Below are 18,810 nucleotides of genomic sequence, written 5' to 3'. Positions count from 1 at the left end.
TTTTGTAGTCCTATCTAACAAAGGAATTCAAATATCATAGTTGCTATTTTAATGAAGAACCCAAATACGAGAGATGCTACGAAAATCAAGAAACTCTGAAATGCTTGCATACCACTTGTTGATAGTAATAAGAACAGCCGATATAATATAATAGGAAGCATACCTCTATACTCTTTCTATGTATGCGTCATGATCCTATGAATGTGTACAAAAGATTGTCAAAATGTTTTGCATCTACGATTAAAAGTTAAAAGTTTCCAACAGCAGAAGATTTAAACACGTAATTATCCAGACAATTGCTAATAAAAAAAAAAAAAACTAAACTGCATTGCAGAGTTTATCTTTAACATCACTACACAAAACACAAGTCTTTTAAACATGAACCGGGTTCCAATTTGATGCTAGATCTGTACACACTTCCAAGAAAGACACCACAAGGAAACACTATGCTTTGTTCTTGTTGCTTATCAATGTAGGTGTAATGGAAACAAGCCCTATCAGAAACAAAGTCCCTATAGAATGCATGTCATACAAGTCCCCAATCGACCTCAATTCACCAAGAGCAATTCCAGCCTACGAATATAAAAAAAACACATTTACAAATTACAACTCACACTCATAAAACAACAAATCTTACAAAGTTTAAGACAATTAAAGAAAGAAAAGAAAAATTACCCGAACAGTTACATAAGCTGCTGGAATGAGACCAAGTGAAGTTGCCAAGAAGAATATATGATATGGAACATCAACAATTGGTGATGCGACATTAATAAACGTATTTGGCAAAGTTGGTGTCACCCTTAAGAAAAGCATGTAATTGAGAAGCCCACCTCGTCTTTTTGCCACCTGAGTATATATTATATGGAAAGAAGAACAGAACATCATATAAGATGATAACATCGAGAGTTGAAAATTTGAAATTGACTATTTTGTCCTCACCTGGTTTTGGAAGAAAACAAGTTTATCAGGCCAGAGAGATGAGATTAAGGGTCGCCCGATTAATTTTGATAGAAAGTAGCAAGAAGAAGCACCAGCAGTTGCAGCAAAGACAACCAAAGCTACACCTTTTAAGACACCAAAAAGGGATCCTGCAAGTAATGACATGAACACAGTTCCTGGAATCATGAATGTTTGCATGAAGATGTAGACTGTGCAATATCCAACAAGGACTTGCATTGTGTAGTCGCTTGTGTAGCTCTCGAGATGCTCCCTGTCATGAAAAGGGAATGTACTTTCAGAAACACACACTAGAATTGTGATCAAATTGCCATGGATATGCAGATATAAGGTGTTTTCAAGTGAAGAACTTTGATCTAATTGACAATTGAACACCCATTTTTGAAACCCCCAAATATGACTAGAGATCGATCAATGTGAAAAATCTTTACAGGTGATTGGGGAGATACTAGCAATTAAGACGAGAATAAAAGTAACAAGATTGCAATTCATAACAAACTAGTAGCATCGTAAGTTTAAGGAAAAATATTAAATCTTGGGTGAACCCCATTATGAATAATACAGTAGATCCAGGTTTTAATGGTGATTAAGTAAAGGGTATGTGGGAAATCGAATACCGGAGAATATGAAGATCTTCGATGGTTCTTGGAAGCTTGAGGAAGCTGTAATCGGAATCCGGCAATGTTAGGTAAACTCCAGCGAGACCAACGACGAAGCACAAAACGACGCCGGATGCACCGGCCATTTCGAGAAACGTTAATGGGAATCTTGAGTCTGCTGATTGTTTGATTTTCCCTTCATTCTTATCATCAATTGATCTCATTGAAGTCGAAGAAGAAGAAGGAGAAGTCCCAAGCTGTTCTTGTTCCATGGATTACAATTCTTCTTCTAGTTTTCTATTTCCAAAACAAAAGGATTTATAAGAAGATCATGAAATAAACTAAATTGAAGAATGGTGAAGATTGTTACAAACCAAAGCAGTGAGTTGAAGGCAAGAAATCCAAAGGGGAGAAAGAAGAACACCCTTCTTCCTGGATTAGATTTCAAGACCCTCTTCTCTCACTTATACACAACGTTTCAAGAAAATATTAATGATAATATGTATTTTTGTAGAAATTATATTTTGTTATGTTTATTCCTTTTTAATGTTTAATATGATTATTTTATTTTTAGATTAGTTAGAAAAAGCAATATACTTTTATAATATTATTAATAAGTGTAATATTTTTTTTAACCATTTGGTATAATAATTTCTTATTTTTCTTATATTACATAAAGATGACCACTAACTTGTTTTTTGTTTCTTTCTTATTTAAAAATAAAAAAATGGAAACAAAAAGCAAATAAATGTGTTGGAGTAATGTTTCCGCCACCCCCACTTTGAAAAGCAAGTATGAACACGAATTAAGGTTATCACATTTTAAAGTAGACTTGATGCATATCACAAACTTTTATATATATATATATATATATATATATTTTCTTACAGTTAAAAGACATAGAATTTCATATTAAAATACAAATAGTTTTGTTTTAGATAACGTATTTGCTTGTAACGAATTTTAATACTAGCTCTTATGAACTGTCTAACATCATGAATATGATTATTGTTTAAAATCGTACCTAGATTATTAGGTTTGTAAGAATCCTTGAGATTTTGCTCAGAATTATTTATAGATTCTTGGATTTGTTGTATTCTTACAAGAATATCTTTATTAGGAATACAATTCATCAAGATTTTGTTAGACATATTTAAATAATTCAAGCATGAATTTGATTAATTTGATTATTAAAAACGACTACTATTTTAACAAATATTTCAAATCTTGTAGAATTAATGGTTAGAACAACTCGAAATGAAATTATCATGGAGAAATAGAAGCAATACAACAATTGAATAAAATATTTTAGATAATACCTTCTTGAATTAAGCTTGAATTACAATCAGTACATACATCTGGAGAAAGAATTATCTGAAAATCTAGAGACTTTGAACATCTGCTAGTAGAAAGAGAGACTCTTGAAGATTTTTTAGACATAGAATGAACATTTTTTAGAGAATGAATATTTTTGTCTGCTTTCTTCTACTAACACATGATGTCTATTTATATTCCTTTTGAAGTCTTCAAAACCTTGAAATCTTGTAGTGAAATCTTGCCGTAAGATTCAATGGCCAATCAATTATTTTTAAGTGGTTGTCACTTTCATCTTTTGAAGAAATTGTCGTTTGTAATCAATAAATATCACCTTTTGATAAAGCATGTCTTCATAGAGCATCTTCTAAAGTTTTTTGTCTTCATATTATCCATCATAGAGCATCTTGTAAAGTTTTTTGTCTTCATATAATTATTGATGATGAGAACAAATAATTTTGATAATAAATTTGATAATATTTGTTTTGTTTTATACACTATAAATACATATAGTGTATAATCACACAGTATATACACACTCGTATTTGAAAATAATGAATTTGATAAATAGAAGAAACGAAATACCCTACATTGAAGGATTTGTTGAATAAACAATTCCTTAAATTTGTAGCATATATTCAAATTCTGGAACTCTGAATATCATATAATGAAAAGTCCAAGACATTATCCATGGAACTCTGAATATCATAGTGAATTGTAGCATATATTCAAATTCTGGAATTTGTTGAATAAACAATTCCTTAAATTTGAGATATCCATCGTAAATTTCTTTTGGTAAACAATTTGGAAGAATTCCCATATATTTATACCAATTGATAAACCATCTTGGGTATTCACAATTGAAGTTTAAATCAAAGAAGATAAACCATGAGTGTGAATAATTTCGAATAAAGAACGCCTTAGTCCAGGCATCTTGATAATCATAGTTAGAAAATCTGGGATAAGCAGGATAACTTATAAGAGGTTTTTCAGAATGAAGGTTTGGAACCCAACTTTCTGGAGAAATGATTTTGATGATGTGAGCTTTGCTAAAATCAATGTTTCCTTCTTTTGAATTAGAACGATGAACAAAATTGACCGAACCAGACTCTTGCAAAATAGCTTGATAATATTCTCGAGTTTTATATGAATCAACATAAAAGGTTTTCCCTTGACCAAAAAGATGATTTGTGAGAATATGAAAACCTTGATGTAACTTATGGATTTGAAAATCTTCAAGAATTTGAACTCTTAAGAAATTTGGATTAAGAACATAAGGAGTTTTTGTAGGAGGGCTAGGAGTCACAGAATTTTGAGTTTGAGGAGTAAAAGGTCTTACAAAAGGGCTTATCGTGTTTGTTGAAGTACCTTTTGGAGTAACAAGTTTTGATTGAAGGATATTAGAATAAAGTTGTGAATTCTTAGAAGTAGGGGTTAAAGGAGAAAAACGATTTTGATTTTGAAATGGAACAAGCTTTTGATAGACGGGTTTCTTGTCATCATGTTTGGAAGAGGACGATGAACTCATTTTCCCTGCAAAAATTCCCGAGAAAGAAAGTCAGGAAGCGAATTATTTTCGCCTTTTATGAATTCTATTTCGAAATCAAAGTTTCCTAAAAGGGCTTGCCATCGAGCAAAAATTTGTTTGGAAATAATATATTTCACATCCTTTTCTAAAATAGTTTTTGCAGATTGACAATCTATTCTTAATAAAAAACTTTTCATAAATAAATCATCTTCAAATTTTTTAATACATAAAAAAATGCTTAAAATTTCTTTTTTGACAGTTGAATAATTTTTTTGTGTATCATTCCATTCACCAGAGTAATATCGAACCAATTGTTCTTCTTTTGAATTAACAAATTTTTGTTTTAGAATTCCTCCGAATCCAATATCACTAGCATCGGTTTCAACTATGATATTGGCATTGGGATGAGGTAAATTTAAACATGGCAAAGTAGGAACCTTTTGTTTTATATATTTAATTATATCTGTATGTTTTTGAGTCCATGGTTCAGGATTATCTTTTAATCTGTTATAAAGTGGTTTACATATAATCCCTAAATCTTTGAAAAAATCATGGATATAATTTAAGCATCCTAAAAATCTTTGAAGTTGCTTTTTATCCTTAATTTCATCAGAAAATTTAGTAGAAAATTGCAAACTTCTTGTAATAGGTCTAATAGTGTTTTTGACAATATCATGCCCTAAAAAACGAATTTCATCTTTAAATAAATGCATTTTTGCTGCAGAGACAGCTAAACCATTTTGATAAATTAAATCATAAAATTGATTCAAATGTTTGAAATATTGATCAATTGATTTTGAAAAAATTAGGACATGGTCAATATAAGCAATAGCAAAACTACTTATAGGAATTATGATATCATTCATAATATTTTGGAATTCAGAAGGGGCATTTTTTAATCCAAAAGGCATTACATTCCATTCAAAATGCCCGAAGGGAACATTAAAACCAATTTTGTATTTATCTTCCTCATGAAGTTGTATTTGCCAAAATCCTGATTTCATATCAAACTTTGAAAATATATTTGAATCATAAAGTTTTTTTTAGCAAGTCTCGTTTATTAGGAATAGGATAACGAATCTATTCTAAAACTTTGTTTAAAGGTTTATAATTGATAACTAGTCATGGTGATCCTCTTTCTAATTCTGCGGCATTCATAACATAAAATGCTGAACAAGACCATGGTGATTTAGAATGTCTTATAAGTTTTTTATTTATTAAATCTTGAATTTCATTTTTACAATGACTTTCTAGTTCACTATTCATGTGAATGGCTTTAGATTTTGAAGGAATATCCTTTTCATCAAAAATTTTTATATACGGTAATTTTACAATATGTTGTTTTCTATTCCAAAAGGCATTAGGAATATTAGAACAGACATTTTTTTCAAATTTTAATTTTAAACCTATTATTTTATTTTGAATATTATTGTCATTTAATTGATTAGTTATTCGAACATTATTTATTTCGTTAATAAGATATTTAGCTTGTTGTGTTTTATAATTAAGGACATTAATGGTTGAATATAGAGGAGGTTCACAAAATTTAAATATAATTTCTTTTCCAAAAACATTGGTTCTTATACCATCATCATGAACCATAAAAGGATATAGTTTTGTAATAAAAGGTGTTCCTAGAATTAAAGGGGAAGATAGATCTTTTACTAAAATTAGATGAGTTTTATAACAGTAATCTTGGTTATTACAAATATAAACATCGGAAACTTTATAATTTACAATTAATTTTGTACCTCCGGCACCAGTAAGTCTAGATGCAGTTTTTTCATAGAATTGTGTAGGAAAAATTCCTTCTTGAATACAATTCATATCAGCACCACTATCAATTAAAACAGTTAGGTTGATTTTAAAATTATCCTTGACTAAAGTAATTTGAGTGTTCCATTTTTGAGAAACTTGATTATTTATAATTTTTCCAATAGTTACATTTTCAGTTTTATTTTCTTCTTCTTTATTAATTTCTATATTTTTGTTTTTAAAAATAGAAGGTTTTTCTTTTTCTAAAATTAAAATTTTATTTTTTATTTCTTTTATCTCTTGTTTTACTATTTTTAATTCTTCTTGAAGTTCTTGCATAGAGATTGGCTTTGCTTCAGTAAATCTTTCATATATATTTTTTAAATTAAAATTTTCATTATTATCAGGAGTTATGTTATTAGTTTTATTAAGCATCTGCTTTATTAATAATTCTTGGATATTTTTATCTTTAATAGAATCAAGAGAGTTTAAAAGATCTTTATCATCTTGTGAAAGAACGTTAATAGAACTACTAGTAATTACATTGATTAAATTTTTACAATGACATTTACCAATACATTCGCAAACATCAGAATCTTCTGAACTTGAAGTAGTATTTTCGAGAATATTTAAATCATTTGTTTGAAAATCAGAAATACTTTGATCGGAATCTGAATCAGTATTTAAAATAATTTTTCTTATTTGTTCTTTTAAATCATCAGAAACATTTAACTCATTTATTTTTGTCTTAGCATAACAATTATTAGCTGTGTGACCATTACGCCCACATTTATGACAAATAATAATGTCTTTTGATTTTCTCTTAGATTTTTTATAATTTGGTTTATAAGGTTTTTTGGATTTTGACGCATAATCTTGGCCTTTTTTATAATTTTCTGGAAGATTATAATTCTTTTTTCTCAAATATTTTGAAGGTCTTTTCTTATATACTTTAGATTTTGAAGTAGACGGACCATTCAAGGGCTGATAACCATATTGTTGGCAAAAATTTCCCAATTCATTTTTACTGTTAATTTTATCTTTTTTGAGCTTTTCTTTAAACCTAAGATCAGCACAAACTGCTAATCCCTCTTTATTAATGTAGTTTATTAGATCTCCAAAAGTTAAATTTTGATAAGGGATGATATTATTAAAACTTTCTCTTAATTTTTGTCTAACTCTTTCAGCAAAGAGTTTTGGAAGGCCAGCAATAAAACGTTCTTTCCAATAAGACTCTTTACAATCAGGTCTTGAAAAAACTTTAACAAGATAATTATCTTTATACCATCTAAAATCAGTAAGTTTTCTGCAATGTAAATTCATTAAAATTTCTGAAGTTTTTTCTTGAAAAGTAGTAGGATCTCCTACAAAGTTTTTGATAATAGCAAAAATTAAAGTGTTAACCATATCATCTTCAAACGTTTGTATTTGTTGATTATTTTCTTATTTTATAATAGTTTTCTTAGCAGATAAAATATAATCTTTTTCTTCTTGTGAAATATAGAAATCCCACCATCATTTGAGACTACCAGTAAAACCAGAAGTAATAATATTAACAATTTGAAGTTGAGTATTATTATGAGCTTTATAAGCATTAGCAGCCATAGTCATTTCTTGTACAATATTCATAATTTGATGTTCAGAATGGCCATCAACATTCCATTCATAAAGAGAATTACCATCATATTGAGAACGATCAAATTGAAAAGTTCGTTCTTCTAGTTGAACATCTGGAAGAGAGGGCCTATTCCAATAATTTCTTATTTATTTATATATATATATATATATATATATATATATATATATATATATATATATATATATATATATATATATATATATATATTATGCATTATTAACACTTTTTAAATAATATTAAATTCTTTTAAGATACAAGTGTTAAATATCACCAAGGCACCACGATGACATTAACTCGACATAGATATAATTAGGTGCAGTTCGAGAAGATATAGTACTTGGCATTGTTTTATTTGAATGTTTCGTTTGTTTTATTCGGGCATTAAAATTGCTTATGAGTTATGAGTTATTTAGTCATTTCAAACATCTTTGGTTTCTTTTTTTGATAAAATAAACCCATTTAATAAGATAACCTTGTTATAATAGTCTAACAAGAAAAAAGAATGATATGTACAAATCACATATTCATATTTCATATATCATATGATACGTATCACTAAAATACCTCATAATGAGATTTGAAAAAAAAAAAAAAAAAAAAAAAAAAAAAGCTTGAAGGGATATAACGCCGCTCATCGAAGAATATTCGATAAAATCGAGGTTGAGATAGCCAAGTGAGCCATGATGTTTCACGTGATGCTAAAAATGCTCCAATACCGACAAAATACGCACATGCCCGACACCCTTTTCTACATTTTATTTTATATTTTATTAATAAACGTGTTTGGTTTTATTTTAAAACAATCCTCTCTAATAATAATAATATATAATATATAATAATGTATAAGTATTCGGTGAGTGATTATAAATTTAATTATATTCTCTATCTTTATTGCTGTAAGCCTGATAATTGTCAACGGTTTCAGTATCCATTCAAATAAAATACGATAAAACTACCGGTATTGATGTTTACACAAACGAATAAAACATAAATATAACCATATAATAAAATTACTTAATTTGAATGACTTAATGTGTTAATCTGTTACAAATTTTTTTCCCATGCAATACTCAAAGATTCGAAAGAATTCACTGTAGTCGTTACAATATTATTATTTAATACAAGCTTTAAATTCAAAGCACAATATCAATCTGTTAATTTTAAAATTAACTAAAATCATGCTAAACTACTATATAACTGTTGTAGTAATTAATTAGTATGTTTATTACACGTATCACAATTTATCCAAGACGTCTACATGTGTCAATGCAAGAAATAACAAGTGTTATCGTTTGGGTCATATTGTTGCATCATGCATGGATTTTAGCAGCGTGAACCATAAGAAAAAGGACGAAATTTATGATGATACCTGGCTCTGTTGCATTAATTGTGTCTTCTACTTCGTAAATTCAACTTATTTAATTTTATCGGTTTTAAATGGTTTTGTCGTAAGTTAAAAGCGGACCAACATAGGACGACTAATCCGCCCAAGCATTCGACCATTTGCTCATCCCAGATCCGTTGAAGCGTGGGTTGCTTTGTTAATTCTTCCTAGGTGTACTCTTCAGGTGTTCAGGCCCAAGAATAGACAAGAAAGTAGATCTGGCAACAGGAAGTCTTTGCAACATCGTAATATCTTGAGCGCTTTAGCTACTTGGGGGACTGAAGACGGTATCGCCAAGCTAATTAAAAACTTAGTTGACAATGCAAGACTGGAGCAACAAGATAAAAAAGAAGAGTACATTCAGGAGAAAAGAACACCGGGCAGCTCCAATGTCAGATAATGTCTTCGTAAGATTGCCGATGGACATTTTGCAGCAGCAGTGAAAGTTTTATGTTCTTCGGGGGTTGCTCCATTTGGGGGTGATACCACGAAGGCATTGGAGGATAAGCATCCATACAAGCCACCGCCTTCCATGCCCAACACCATATTTTCAGAACCTCCCCTGGTAGTGGATGTTGACAATGTCCTTGGGGGAATTAAATCCTTCCCTAAAGGTACCTCGTGTGGGAGGGACGGGTTGAGAGCTCAACACATTTTAGATGCCCTTTGTGGAGAAGGTTCAGCTATAGCCAAAGACCTCCTACGTGCTATTACTTATGTGGTTAATCTATGGCTAGGGGGAAGATGCCCTTCGAGCTTGGCAGAATTTGTTGCCTCTGCACCTCTCACGCCGCTCTTAAAACCTGACAAGGGAATACGTCCTATTGCAGTAGGTACTATATGGAGACGTTTGGTTTCCAAGTTGGCCATGAAGGGGGTTGGTAAAGAAATGGCCAAATATCTCAATGATTTTCAGTTCGGAGTCGGGGTGTCGGGTGGCGCTGAGGCCGTTTTACATAGCGCCAATAGGTTGTTGAGTGAGCGCCACGATGACAAATCTCTCTCCATGCTTACCGTGGACTTCTATAATGCCTTTAACCTTGTTGACAGATCCGCATTACTTCATGAGGTCAGATTGAGGTGTCCCTCTATTTCCTTGTGGGTAGAATTCCTATATGGTCAAGTAGCAAAGTTATATCTAGGCAACACACATATTCGGTCTTCTACTGGGGTTCAGCAAGGAGACTCCTTGGGACCACTTCTCTTTGCCATTGTGTTGCACCCGCTCTTGCATAAGATTAGAGACAATTGCAAGCTTCTTCTCCATGCATGGTACTTGGATGATGGCACCCTTATCGGAGATTCGGAGGAGGTGGCCAAAGCATTGGACATCATTACGGTGATTGGCCCAAAATTGGGCCTTCAGCTGAATATCAAGAAAACAGAGCTCTTTTGGCCCTCGTGTAATGGTAGGAAGTTACGGGAGGGGCTATTTCCGGCGGACATTGGGAGGCCGCCTTTGGGGGTGAAACTTCTTGGGGGAGCTGTTAGTAGAGATGCTAGTTTCATTCGCAGCTTAGCCATAAAGAGAGCTGAAAACGCTGTGAATTTGATGCGCCTTCTTCCACAATTGTCTGACCCCCAGAGTGAGCTCCTTCTTCTTCGGTCTTGTATGGGTATTGCTAAGCTTTTCTTTGGGTTGAGGACGTGCCAACCCGTTCACATGGAGGAGGCGGCAATATTCTTTGACAATGGATTGCGCGGGGCGATTGAAGACATTGTGGTTTGTGGGGGCCCTTTCTTTGGTGACATACAATGGCGAATTGCTTCCTTACCCATTAGGTTTGGGGGTTTGGGTTTATACTCGGCAGTAGAGGCTACCTCCTATGCTTTTGTTGCCTCAAGGGCCCAATCTTGGGTATTGCAAGACCACATCTTACGGGATAGCGGTATACATGGTATGGATTCTGATTATGACTGTGCCTTGGCATCCCTTCGCAACAAGCTTCCAGATTTTGACCTTAACAATTTTACTACTAAAGACACCGCCCCCCCTAAATCCCAGAATACACTGGCGAGTGCCCTTTTTCGTAAAATTGTCCAAGATATGGAAGTGCATCTCGACATGACGGCTCGGCAGAAAGCGGTTTTCCAGTGCTTACGTGCACCACATGCTCAAGATTTTCTTCTGGCTATCCCTATAGATGGGCTTGGCCAACACATGTCTCCCGTGGAGTATCGTACTATTCTCAAATATCGACTCATGATTCCCATATTCCCAGCTGACGAGATATGTCTTGTGTGTCGCAAGGCATGTTTGGACTCTTTTGGAGAGCATGCAGTTCACTGTAAAGAACTCCCGGGGTTCAAATACAGGCACGATATGGTTAGGGATGTTTTGTTTGACATATTTAAGCGTGCCAGGGTTTCCACTAAGAAAGAAGCACCTGTTAATTTCTTGACTGACCCGACAGAAGGAAGGTCAACCCTCAGACCGGCTGACATTTTGATTTTTGGATGGGGAGGAGGGAAACACGCATGTGTGGATCTTACAGGGGTATCCCCTCTCGTGGGCCTGAGAGCTGGGGGTTTCACGGCGGGACATGCTGCTTTAAAAGCAGCTACAGGCAAAGTCACCAAACATGAGAAATCGTGCATGGAAAATCAACACGTGTTCATACCATTTGCATTTGATACGTTTGGTTTCCTCGCACCGGATGCAGTAGAGCTTCTTAAAAGAGTACAACGAATCATGCATAGTAATGTTATATCCCCTAGATCTTCGGATGTAGTCTTTAAAAGGATTAGCTTTACCATTCAAAAAGGCTTAGCGGCACAGCTTGTTGCCCGTTTGTCATCTCACTCATTGTACGACGACAATTAAAATATTGGTGGAATTACAGGCAAAGGACATACCATTACAGTTTTTCTTTTTGGATTCAACCAAACATTTTCTATACACTAAGATGTTTCCACGAAGCAATCTGAAATACTAATTTTGAGACTTCATTCTTTGTGAGTTAATTAGTGATTGAGTGTTCTTAATCAAAGCTTTATATATTGCTTTGATTTTGGGTTTCGGGAAACACATTTATAACATATTGGGCAAGCAATATACCACAACAATCCGTTATTTTGGATGTGTTTGCAATCGTTCAGATTTTAGTTCTTACCTTTGGGCACCCCATGCCGTATCCCAATTCCCACCAATGTTTTAAAAACCCGTTTTTTAGTTAAACCGATATGGTGATTGGTTCCCGGTTCCACCGGTTCGACCGTCGGATCAACCGTTTCTATAATCTTCATCTTTTTTCTTATTTTCCTACACATACATACATATATAAATTATGAATTTGATATTTACAAGTTTAAACATTAAAAATACACATAAAAATAAGTTGTAGATCGATCCAAATACATTAAAATAACACATAACCATAAGTTTTAATGTTTTACATCAATCCATATACATCAAAAAGAAAATAAAGTATAATATCGAAACAACATATAGTTTTAGATGAATACAAACACATCAAAAAACTTTATAACATTTACCATATGTTTTTATTTAAAGAAACTAAATAGATTTGAAAAAAAATCATCAAAGTTTATTATGCAAATGGTTCTTTTCCATGTGTTTTTATTCGGTTTAACCGGTTTATTTTGACCGGTTCAACCGAGTTTTTTTAAAAACCGGCCGGTTCAATCCGGTTCAGAAATCGACATAAAAACGGTGATAGTTGAACCGCTCCCTCCCCCGGTTCCCGGTTTGACCGGCCGGTTCAAACCGGTTTTTAAAACATTTATTCCCACCACATGGGTGGGGGTGTGGGAAGGAAAACCGCAGAACACTAGCAATATTTTGGACATGACAGTTTTTTGGTTCTTATTTAAAATAAAATATATCATCTAATCATGTGGGCATATACAATATCACATTGATAATGGAACAACGGTAAATCGTCATGTTGTTTATGTGGTTGATTTTATAAGCCATATTTGGTAGGTGAATTCGGTCCAATGTTTTGTTGTTGGTTGTTCACTTGGGACGTGTACATTGGTGTTACTAAAATTCCAACAAGTGGTATCTGAACTTTTGGGTTTTTAGTCATCAAGAAGTCAATGTTTTCAACAATTTAACCATATCAAGTAACCAATCAATCCAATATAGTTAGCTTAGTGCCTCTCACGATGCATTAGGTTCTTCACTTCTGATTGCGAAGTGGAATGTGATGGATATTTGAGTAAGTGGCAAAATAAAGGATTTTATTTGAAAGAATTAGGGAAATCTGCGGAAAAGTCCAAAAGTTTTGCATCAATTTATGATTTAGTCATAAATTAATTTCGTTAATGAAAAAGGACAGGTTACCGACTATTACACTTAGCTTTCGAACCGATAAACCTTCTATTAGCTGGTTGCCCCAGCTGAGTCGGACTCCAAGTCATTAAATGAATGATCCTAGTCGACATTTTGCTCTTATGTAACATCCTGTTTCGAATTGTTCCCATTTTGGGTTTGGTGATCAAAGGAATGAGTTTTAGCAAGCTTCGGAACCTCGAGGAGTTGGGTTCTGGACTCAATTAGGGCGGATAAGGTATTTCGGATGGTTCGGGTATTCGATTTGTGTCTTGGAATCAAAGGGGAATTTTGGTAATTTTTCAGCTCAGGTTTTTATGGAAAGCGGATGTTCGTTCAGGGTATCTTATGGCGAGTATGAATTGATAATAGTATAGAGCGTCTTGATACCTTTTTATGGATATATATAGATGGTTGAAATCGGAGTTGTATCGAGAGAGTTATGACCTTCGGAAGAATAAGGGTTTGGGGAAAACCTTAGTTCGCGGGGCGTACTGATGCGTAAGTGCGATGTTTGGGTCGAGGTGCGAGACCTCGTACGCTGGGCGTATGAGGTGGTATGCTGGGTGTACGAAGGGCATATTGAAAACCCTAATTTTAGGGTTGTACCCTATATAAGCATTATGTTAGCCTCTTTCTTCATTTCCTAAGTCAACCCTAATCCTCTAAAATCCTATAATTCGTCCTTAAGTTTTCATGGTGGCATCTTGAGCTTATGGTGTCCATTTTTGGTGTATTTGGTCCATTTCTAAGAAGATGGAGGAGCTTGATGCAAGGATGGGAATCAAGGAAGAGCTTATGGATCTTGCTTATGTGTCTCATTTCCAGCTTGTTGGAGGTATAAAGCTTTGAACTTGATCATTGATGTCTTAGATCTATCATTTATGAGTTTTGGTTCATTTTGGTCCCAAGAATGAGATCTAGTGGTCTTGATTCCATTCCAGGAGCTTTGAGTTGCCCCTCTTAGTGTTTCTGAGGTTCAAGGTCCATAAAGTTGGCGCCTTTAGAGTTTAAATCCATCCATGCATGAGTTGGGGCCATTTTCATGATAGTAGAATGTTATATTTTGAGGTTGGGTCCATTTGGGGCATGCAAAGTCACAAAGTCAGTGACTTTACGGGTCTAGACGTTGTTTAGGACTCAGATCTGTGGTTTGGACCTTTGGGCTAAGAATTAAGTGCTTAATGGCAAAAATGGGATTAAAAGGGGAGTACGCTGGGCGTACAAGTCTGGAAAACAGGTTTTTGGACCTGTTTAATGGCAAAAGTAGGATTAAGAGGGGAGTACGCCCTGCGTACTCAGTCAGATTGGACTTCGTAATTGTGGGCCTCGGGTTGGGCCATTTCTTCGACTTAGTTGTTGTGGGCCTTCGTGGACCATCTGGAAAACAAGTTTTTGGACCAAGGAAATTATTGGGTTTTAGTGTAAGGCCCATTGGAGAGGTTTGGGCCCAATTTTCCATAAGTGGGCCATAATTGGGCTTTGGATGATTATGGGCTAATGGGTCATCGGAATGCCAAGTGTTTTGGATTAGAAAGATGGCTGGGCCTTAAGTAAGGCCCATGTAGAGGCTTTGGCCCAATTTGGAAAATTGGACCATTGGTTGATTAATTGGCCTTTGGGCCTTTCATATTTCAGTTTGGGCCATAGTTTGGACAAGGCTAGGTTGGGGGTAAAATGGTCTTTTTACCCCAGGTTTGAAGTTATGATTATGGATTAGAACCCAATTGTTAATTGGGTATTGTTTTGTTATTGGTAGTTCGTGGATCTGCCAGCCAGCAGCCAAGAGTGTTCTGTATGATTCAACAGTGCAAGGTGAGTCTTCTCACTATATCCATGGGTCGAAGGCACCAATGCCGGCCCATTATATGTTATGTGGTATGCTAGTTGTCTCTATGATACTTGCATGGAAGACCCCAGGGGGAGCCCATGGCAATTGGATGTCAGACCATGAGGGGGAAAGCCCATGTCATTCCATGTAAAGACCATGGGGGGGGGGCATGACACACACACACACACACACACACATATATATATATATATATATATATATATATATATATATATATATATATATATATATATATGTACGTGATAATCTGTGATTGTATGCGGTATGGTATTTAGGGGAACTTACTAAGCTTTGTGCTTACGATTTTTAGTTTATGTTTCAGGTACTCTGGTTTTCAAAGTGAAGAGCCCGGGATGATTGCAGAGCACACACCACATGGTTTCGCATTCTGTGAATTACTCTGGTTAAAAGATGTTTTGCTAAATATTGGTCACCCTGGTTTTATAGAAACAATATGTATTAACGATTTATCAATTTAAAAACAAAAAAATTTTATATCGTGATTTTCGGATTGTTACAAGTTGGTATCAGAGCCTTGGTTTGATGGATTCGAACATACTCTCGGGTGTGTCTGAACTCAAAATGAGGATTGGTAAAATTTTCAAACGAAAAATATTTTCAATAAAAGAGTTTTCTAAGAAAAGAGAAGGGTGTGGTGCATGCAATCAGCCGAGCTCAAGTAAGTTTTACCAAAATACCCATACATGTATATGTTATTATTTGAGTTATGAATCGTGAATTGCATGCTAGTTAGGGATAAGGATTTGCTCAGTTCTTGCATGATAGAATGCTAGATGAGATGCCTTTGTATGTATATTGTATGAGCTGGTAGACTTGCATGCTATTTCTGAATAGTTAATGGTATTTTGATATGATATGTGACAACTTGTTGCGTTGGGTGAATTAGATGATATGTCGGGGTAAGAATATCTATGGGAATCGGTAATTTCTAAGTGTATGCTTTAAAAATTATACACGGTTAGGATCTTATAGCCTTAGAATAATTGAATTGGCCTTATTTCCTATTCATTGTCTGGTTGTGGTTCTAGGGTAGAGTCTGTTATTCGACATCTATTTGATCCTATTATGTGAATAATTTGCATGCATAAGGCAACCGGCAGTAAGGGTGGAATTTCTTGTATACGTAGCGGTGAGTGGGTTGATCGTTATATGATAGTTCTATGGATTGGAGCGTTAATGTACGAATGTTGCCTGCTTTGTGATTTGTGGAACTCTTAAATGATGGGAGTCAACTACTAAGTGAATATGATGGTATTCATGAGGTGGATGACTGGCATTATGGGGAGTTCCTCAGCAGCTGATGGCAGGGTGAGGTCGTGAATTCTTCAGTAGGCTTTGTTGCGTTGTTTAGTGAGCTTTGATGCATTGGTGGAGTGGATGACTTAGAGGATTTAGGATGATTCCTGGGGAAATTATGTGTAACGCCCGATTCTTGGTACGTATCTTAAATAAAGAATATTTGCATTTTATACTGGGACTCGACGAGTTGGAGGCTCAATTCGTCGAGTAGGGACAAATTTTGGACGCGGATGGAAGAGCCTACTCGCCGAGTCGAAAGCCCCGACTCGACGAGTTGACCTGTCTGGGTGAAACCCTAAATTTTAGGGTTTGCACCCTATTTAAACGCACTAACTCGCCTCCCATGCAGCCCCCATCGTCTCCCTTAGTCCATAACGCCCTGACTTATGTCCCTTGAGCTTTGTTGAGTGTGTGAGCCATTTGTGAGAGTGTTTGTGTGATTTCAAAGCTAGAGGAAGAAGAAGAAGGAGCTAGAAGGTTCAAGGAAGGAGTAGATCCAAGGTTCAAGCTACATTTCCAGCCCCTTAGAGGTATAAAGTTGCTTCCTTGACTTTCCTATTGCTAGATCTCTCCATATTTGAGTTTAGGGCCATCTTTAAGCAAATTTGTGATCCTTCTTGAGTATGAAGTGTGATCTGAAGTTTCCTTTCAGCCCCTATAGCCATAAAGTTTATGAAATTATCATGCTTTATCCCTTTCCTTTAGCGTAGACTTCATTTTAGACTTGGAAATGGTGTTTTTGGCTCATGATACCTTGCATGCACATAAAGTTTGTAACTTTACGTGTAATATCGGCCCTTGGAGGTCAGATCTATGTTCTGGATGCATTAAGCCTGATTGAAATCGACTTGGTAGACTTGGACTTTGGGGGACTCGGCGAGTCGGGTTATGGTTCCCCAACCTTTTCTGTTTCTGATTGATATGGTTGAGTATCGAAGAGGAATCAACAAGATGGAATGGAATATGGACTTAAAGATCGAAGAACTCGACGAGTTCAAGGATGAACTCAGCGAGTTCAAGGCAATGTCCCAATGAACATGAAGAAGAACTCGACAAGTCAAGGAAAGACTCGGCGAGTCAAGGACTTACGTTCCAACTTGCATGAAGAAGGACTCGACGAGTTCAAGGACGAACTCGGCAAGTCATTGACTAAAGGTCCCGTTTCCGTATAAAGAAGAACCCGATGAGTTCGTGAAAGACTCGAGGAGTAGGAGCGAAGTCCAGGATGTTAGTGGATTATGGAACTCGACGAGTTGGTAGACCGACTCGGCGAGTTGAGTCAACCAGATGTTGACTTTGACCAAATGTTGACTTTGACCAGGGTGTTGACCTGGACTTTGAATTGACTTGAGTTGACCCTTGAAAGGGTTAAGAGTATGAAATGGTAATTAAGGAAGGTTGTTATGTGTAGGAGTTTGAGATGAGTTGATCCCAACATCGAGGACAATTCGGACACTTCACGTCATTGAGGTGAGTTACCTTCCAGTAGAAGTGGGTCTAAGGCCACTATGCCGGCCCACTAGTAAGAGCTTGTAGTTAGATGATTGTCTGTGTGATAATTGTCTGGTATGATACTATCTGTTATGTTCTATGTTCCAGTATGCTATGATTCTATGTGGTAGTGGTAGGGGTGAAATAGTCCCCGATATCCGGTTGAAATAGACCGAAGGGGAAACCAGCACCCAGATATGCTAGGCAGTTATCCGGTTGAAATAGACCGAAGGGGAGGCCAACACCCAGATATGCTAGGAAACTATCCGGTTGACATAGACTGAAGGGGAGGCCGACACCCAGATATGCTTGGCTAGATATGTTATTATGGTATGTGGTATGATGGGGGAACTCACTAAGCTTCGTGCTTACAGTTTTCAGTTTGGTTTCAGGTACATCTTCCTCACGGGGAAAGGACCCGGCTTGACTGCAACGCATTACACACATGATTTCTACACTATGATGTTCTTGGGATTGTACTATGATATTATTACTGTTTCCTGACATGTTTTATGACATTTGACATATGGGTTTATGGGTTTGATATTATACCGATGATGTTTTTCAGTGAACTATTTTACGAGTTACTTAATTAAAAATTAATTTTTGGTCTTGGAAATTGGGATGTTACAAGTTGGTATCAGAGCCTTGGTTTGAGGGATTCAGACGCACTT

The 18,810-nt window shown here is 35.2% G+C and overlaps 1 protein-coding gene across 1 annotated transcript; it reads right to left on the bottom strand.

Annotated features, from left to right (window-relative positions):
- Positions 1 to 215: 215 nt before the first annotated feature.
- LOC145120446 (putative membrane protein At4g09580) lies at positions 216 to 2,035 on the bottom strand. Its single transcript, XM_079056271.1, has 5 exons — positions 1,931 to 2,035; positions 1,575 to 1,853; positions 940 to 1,210; positions 676 to 846; positions 216 to 573 (listed from the first exon to the last, which is right to left on the bottom strand). The coding sequence occupies exons 2-5, from the start codon at positions 1,826 to 1,828 to the stop codon at positions 445 to 447; spliced, it is 825 nt and encodes a 274-aa protein (XP_078912397.1). The 5' UTR covers positions 1,829 to 1,853; positions 1,931 to 2,035; the 3' UTR covers positions 216 to 444.
- Between the last annotated feature and the right edge of the window lie 16,775 nt (positions 2,036 to 18,810).

Source organism: Lactuca virosa, chromosome 6, assembly GCF_052849685.1.
Source record: "Lactuca virosa cultivar CGN04683 chromosome 6, Lactuca_virosa_CGN04683_v6, whole genome shotgun sequence".
NCBI lineage: Eukaryota > Viridiplantae > Streptophyta > Magnoliopsida > Asterales > Asteraceae > Lactuca > Lactuca virosa.
The sequence above is the reverse complement of the archived record's forward strand: the minus strand, read 5'-3'. Positions and strand labels throughout refer to the sequence as shown.

Excerpts from the sequence above, each read along its gene's own strand:
- LOC145120446 (XM_079056271.1), bottom strand. The coding sequence starts at position 1,828 with ATGGAACAAGAACAGCTTGGGACTTCTCCTTCTTCTTCTTCGACTTCA. Across the intron at positions 847-939 it reads TTGTTTTCTTCCAAAACCAG|GTGGCAAAAAGACGAGGTGG; the intron begins GTGAGGACAAAA and ends ATATATACTCAG. Across the intron at positions 574-675 it reads CAGCTTATGTAACTGTTCGG|GCTGGAATTGCTCTTGGTGA; the intron begins GTAATTTTTCTT and ends TTATATTCGTAG.